Source organism: Mesoplodon mirus (assembly GCF_964341445.2).
Source record: "Mesoplodon mirus genome assembly, chromosome: 17".
Classification (NCBI taxonomy): domain Eukaryota; kingdom Metazoa; phylum Chordata; class Mammalia; order Artiodactyla; family Ziphiidae; genus Mesoplodon; species Mesoplodon mirus.
In genome coordinates this window covers 3,476,402-3,482,401 of record NC_138993.1, presented here as the reverse complement: position 1 = coordinate 3,482,401, position 6,000 = coordinate 3,476,402, and the positions used below count along the sequence as shown (strand labels likewise).

General features: G+C 48.0%; 1 protein-coding gene across 2 annotated transcripts in view; it reads left to right on the top strand.

Annotated features, from left to right (window-relative positions):
- Positions 1-1,191: 1,191 nt before the first annotated feature.
- Positions 1,192-6,000, top strand: part of MTMR6 (myotubularin related protein 6) — a 28,684-nt gene continuing 23,875 nt past the window's right edge. Inside the window, exon 1 of one of the 2 annotated variants that reach the window (XM_082601874.1) lies at positions 1,192-1,590. In XM_082601874.1, the coding sequence (XP_082458000.1) occupies positions 1,567-1,590 (24 nt within the window). In that variant the 5' untranslated portion in view covers positions 1,192-1,566. The remainder of the gene's footprint in view (positions 1,591-6,000) is intronic. The other variant, XM_082601875.1, reaches the window with a different exon arrangement.

Here is a 6,000-nt window from a genome sequence, read left to right as displayed (position 1 = left end):
TTGTCCCACAGTCCTTGGGCATTCTGTTCTGTTTTTGTCAGTCTTTTTTCTTTCTCTTTTTCAGTTTTGGAGCCTTCTATAGAGGTATCCTCAAGCTCAGAGATTCTTTCCTGAATCACATGTGTTCTACTCATAAGCCTATCGAAGGCATTCTTCATTTCTGTTGTAGTGCTTTTTACCTGTAGCATTTCTTCTTGGTTCTTTCTTAGAATCTCCACCTCTCTGCTCACATTGCCTGTGTGCTCTTGCATTTTGTCTACTTTACCCATCAGAGCCCTTAGCCTATTAATCCTAATTGTTTTATATTCCCAGTCTGATAATTTTAACATCTGGGCCGCAGCTGAGTCTGGTTTTGAGGCTTGCTCTTTCTCTTCAAACTGTGTTTTTGCCTTTTAGTATGTCTTGTCTCCTGGATAGTCGGGCACGATGTACTGGGTGAAACGACCTGTCCGGCACTGGTTCCCAGGGAGGTTGCTGCTGGTGGGTTTCTGCTCCCATAAGGTGTTGTTCTCTGTACTTGCCTGTCTCTCTCTCTCTCTCTCTCTCTCTAATTTGGGGGTCAGTGGTTTGCTCTGTGATCTCAGTTCTTTCATAGACCTAAATAAAGTTGCTGATTTTTCAGTTTGTTCAGCTTTTACTTTTAGTCACATAATTTTTTAAAAATTTATTTATTTATTTATTTATTTTTGGCTGCATTGGGTCTTTGTTGCTGTGCATGGGCTTTCTCCAGTTGCGGCGAGCAGGGGCTGCTGTTCGTTGTGGTGCACGGGCTTCTCACTGTGGTGGCTTCTCTTGTTGCGGAGCACAGGCTCTAGGCACGTGGCTGCAGTAGTTGTGGCACGCAGGCTCAGTAGTTGTGGCGCACAGGCTTAGTTGCTCCACGGCATGTGGGATCTGCCCGCACCAGGGCTCAAACCCGTGTCCCCTGCATTGGCAGGCGGATTCTTAACCAGTGCGCCACCAGGGAAGTCCCTACTCACATAATTTTTAAGGTATGCTGATATCAACAGTGTATGGACATACCACACTTTACATAACAATCCCATAATATTGGAGATTGTGATGGATTCGAGTAAGGCTACAATAAATACATCTGATTATTTCCTTAGAGTAGATTCTTGTGAGAAGAACTGCAGCTCAGACAAAAGACGAAGTACTGAAATTTGGTGTCATCCTGTCTCGCCCTCACCCACCGAATTCTCTTCGCACAGCACGTCCACACGACCCTGTCCACGGGGGAGAATTGTTAGCCAGTTTCCCAGGAGAGGACCGCGCTCTCTCGGGGGTTGGAAGGCCTCCACCGACAGGAGGGGCTGTGGTCCTCACGGCGGCCCCAGGCGATACCGTAGCCGCTCTCTCAGCGCCGCCGCCGCTCTGCCCACCGTGCCGCGCCCTCTCGGCGGCCCCGGTTTGCGGAAGTGTTTCCAGGAGACGACGAGCGAGCTGCGCGTGCGCGGTGGGCGCGGCCGGCTGGAGGTGGTGCCTGCCGGGTCAGAGGCGCCGCGGCCCGGGTTATCCGCTCTATGGTGCGCAGGTGCTGCGGCCGCCGGCGGACGCGTCTTCGGGATGGAGCACATCCGTACGACCAAGGTGGGCGCGCGGAGGGCCGCTCGCCGCTGGGCGGTTTGACTGGCGTGGGCGGCGGGGCGCGGCTGGCCGGCGGATGGGCCGGGGACGCGGGGCGGCCTGGGCGGGCGTGAGGCGGGGTTCTGGTCCGGAGTTGGGTGCGGAGGGTCTGGGGTCCGTTCCGTGGGGCCGGCGGCCGACCCTCAGCGCTGCGGCTTCCCGGGCGGAGTCGGGGCTGCTGCGGCCTGGTAGCCCGGAGCACACCTGGGCGCCGGTGCACCTCCCCTGCTCGGGTCCTGCGGTCCCGGGTCACGGATGCAAGGTGCAGGCGCCGGGGGAGCTGGGACCGGCGCTCGGCTCCACCTCACTTCCCTGGGGGCTTGGGGTTTCCGGCTCCGCTTCACACTTGGGTGTCTTTAGTGGCAAGTCAGCTGGGCAGACGAGTTACGGAGGACGGGTGATGGAAATGCTCTCCAGCTGAGCTGACTAAATCCCGTGCTTCAGTTTTGTGTGTGATTTTCAGTTTTGTGTGCATTTACTTTGAGAACAAACAAATATTCTTATGATTCTGGTACAACTGTGAACACGGAAGGAAGTGACCTCAAAATATTGCCAAGTTACTTTACCGACGACATTGAAGTTCAGCTTCCACTTTGGGAGGGCAGGAAACAAGTCAAGACCAGAAGAACTGAATAGCATGCTGTTAAGCTCCGCGCGGAGCCTAACAGAATCGGGACGAGGACCACTGTGAACCTTGACTCTCCGGGTTTTGCCGAAACCATCGGTCAGTTGCTGCCCATCCTTAAGTTATAGCTCATTTAGGGAAAGAGCAGACATCCGTCTTCTTCATTTGTTCCAGAGAAGACGTGAGATCTATGTCATTCAGATGTTTCACAAACTTTTTTAAGGTGGACATGGATTTATATTAAAACTTTTTTTAATATAGGACGTACTATATCTAATAAAATTAAAGATGCTAAAAAGTAACCCCATTTAAAAAGTTTCTCTTTGTGTCTTTAAGAGCAGAAAGTTAAAGTAACTCTAGAATTCAAGTTGCTGCCGCTTAAAGTTTGAAGATAGAAGGGTGACTAAGTAAATAACCAAACTAGTAGACGATGCAGAGGACTGGAGTAGGCATCAGATCAGGGTCTGGTCCCGGTTCCCAGGTTCCAGATGTCTTTGTACTATCTCTGCACACAGATAGGAGCTGTATGCACGTGACTTCCTTCTGCGCCAAATGAAACCTCATCTTTGCACCTTTCATCATGCTTGCTACAGTGCAGAGCATGTAATAGAAAAACAGTAAAAGTGAACTGAATTTAATCAGAACAAACCCCATTCCTCGGGATCGGTAAGAGAGAACAGAATGTTAGAAAATCTTTAGGCTCCCTTGGCTTATTTTAAGCCTTTCCACCTGAAATTTATGATGAGTATATATCTTTGTTTTTATTTCTATAGTTATAGCAGCCCTCCCTTATTCCCTTACGATTCTTTCTGGTGACTTTCATTTGGCCTGATGTTCCTCTGTAACTACCAGTTGATGGACTTTTCTTTAGTTTTCTGGTTTAGTCTTACCTGTTCACAGTGGGCCCATGCTCGTGGTTTAGTAAGGTCTTTTTATGATGTTTTTTAAGGACTAAAAGATTTCTGCCTAATTTCATATTAAGATTAATTTTCTACTGTGCTCCTTTATTACTCTGGGTTATTTTTCTAGCATTAGACCGCTCCTGCTCTCTTAAGTGGCTGTATGTAGACTGCAATTAAACAAATATTTACTAGGTACCTGTTATGTGTCAGGCACTTTACAGACACTGTACAGGCACACAGGACAGGTGAGCAGGACAGGCATGGCCCTCACAATGCATTCTGAGAATTGTTGTGTAGACTATAATATTTTCCTAAATTATAACTTATTCTTAAAAGGTTGATTTGAACATAGCCAACTTTTTGTTTCTATTATGCATAGCCTTCACCTGGACAGTTAATTTGCTGCGCAAGTAATCGTATTTGAAAACTAAAAATGAATTTCTTTCAGTTTACTTAGCTGTTTTGAACTCTGTGTAGTTTAGTCACGATCAAGAATTGACTGTAGTGCCGTGTAACTAGTGACTTGTTCTGTGTTGTTCAGACCACTGTATTTGAAAAGTAACAATTGCCATTTATTGAGCAACTGTATGTCAGTATAGCCAACCCTACAGGATGATTTCACAGTATTTACAGTTCACAAATATGTTAATTTATACAGAATTATCACTGATTTCTTAACGCTGCCAGTTGGGACATTATCTCCATTTACAGAGGAGGAACTCGGCTTGAGTGCCCACTTAGCTCATGAGGGGTAAAGCCAAGATTTAAATCCAGGTTTGTCTGCTCCATAGTCTACATAATGACTTTTCCATTATCTCTCTGCTTTCGGTCTGTTTTGTTCAAATGTATTAATACTAATTCAGAAATCTTAATAATTTGAAGAACTTTTCCTTCCCCAAACCTCTTCTTGACATAAGTAAATCATATTTATATGCTATTGTTTTTCTGTACTGTTTTTAGTCACTTTTAAAGATTATTGCTTCCTAACCAGAGATATATCGGATAAAGTATTTTAGTTGACTACTAATTGAATGGCTTTATAGTTCTAAACTTCAGGAACAGACGCATCATCGTGTCTTGCTCACATTCGGTTTACAACTGTACGGCGTCAATAAAGATGTCAAGCCTGAATCTGCACCTGTGCACGTGCGTTGCCAGGCTATTCGTATGAGCAGCGTAGCTGCTGCCTGTGACTTTGAGCTCTCACTTTGCCCTAAGGAGAGAGTCTTGCCAAGAAACAATGGGAGCTGTGTGTCTTCCTCCTTTCCCCGCCAGGCTCCGGTGCTTTGGCTGACATCATATGTTGATGCCCATGGTATTGTTCTGCTGTGAATGGAACTTCACAGAATGGAATGGAAGGATGTTGTCCTCAGCTATCCGTGTATGAAAGACTGCTTCCTAGAGCTGGTTAAAGCATGGACTATCCCATGAAAAGCTGACCCCATTGGGACTCAAGTTGAGTTATTTCAAAAGTAATGCTCAGTTTGTTCCTGGCTTGCTCCCCCTTTTTGTCGTTAAGAGTGTGAGATCAGTCACACGTGTGTGTGTACAAATATATGTTGTGTGTCATGAAGAGCGAGGGTGTGCAAAACTAAGAACGGATCAAGAGCAGGGAAACCGATGATCTTTTGTCTTTGAAGTAAGAGCCGGTACGTTTTCAGGGGCGCCTGAATGCTCCCCGCGCAGAGTGCCACGTTGACTGCCCCTGATATTATCCCCTTCTACAGCTGGGAAGAGTGACTCTTCCCAGAGATCAAATGAAATCGCCTGTCCCGGATCAGACAGCTGGCTCCACCGAGGAAGAGGTGGAGCCGGGAACTTGAGTCCAGGTCTGTGCTGTTCTCTTAGCTGTCACTCGCCTGCGTCAGGTCAGGAGGTTAGAGGAGGAAGGGTAAGGGGGGATGGACGAGCCCTGTGTCTGGCAGGTGGCTGATCACGAGGGTCTGGAGTCGGGGAGAAGGTGTGCCCCGGAGATGTAGGCTCTGGAGTGGTGGGCGTTTAGGGGATCGCTGAGATCTTCCGTTGAGGGTGCGTTTATGCCGGGAGAGCGTGCAGAGACCGGAGGAGAGTGTGAAGGCCGAGCCCTGGGGGTACTCCTCAAGGGGCCAGGGAGGGAGCGTTAGGGACAGAAGGGAGAGGAGAGCCCCAGGCCGGCGGGCACAGCCCCACCGGTTCTCATTTCCTTCTTTGCTCCCCCTGCCCCCCTGCTCCCGCCCCCTGCTCCTTCCTTTTCCCAGGGCCAGGCACTGTTCTGGGTACTGAGGAAATGGTGCTGAATCAACCACAAAAAGCCCTGCCCTTTGAAAACTCATGTTCTAGCTGGGGAAGGCAAAACAATCCACAAAAGTAATCAGTCAGGTATATACCATGGTGGATGGTGGTAAAATCCTGTGGAGGGTGCCGGGCCGGGCCTGGGAGAGGACAGCTGGAAGGAGGTGGTTAGGGACGCCCTTCCAGAGCTGGTGACCCCGAGTGCAGCCCGTCCAGCGCTGCAGGAGAGCAGAGTAGGCTGGGGCTGGAAAGTGCCCCTGGGTTTCTGGTCTGTTCCGTTTGGTGATTTATGCAGCCAGACTGTGTCGTTGGTGCTGGGGAATACGTGGCCAAAAAAAAGGTAAAAATCTTCTGCCCTTTTGATGCTTACCTTCCACTTCACAAAGGCAACGTGACGCCCTTTCTTTTTTTAAACTTTTATTATTTTCATTTGTTTATTTAAATTGGAGTATGGTTGATTTACAGCGTTGTTTAGTTTCAGGTGTACAGCACAGTGATTCAGTTATACATATGTGTATATAATATATATATATGTATTCTTTTTCAGATCCTTTCCCCTTATAGATCATTATAAAA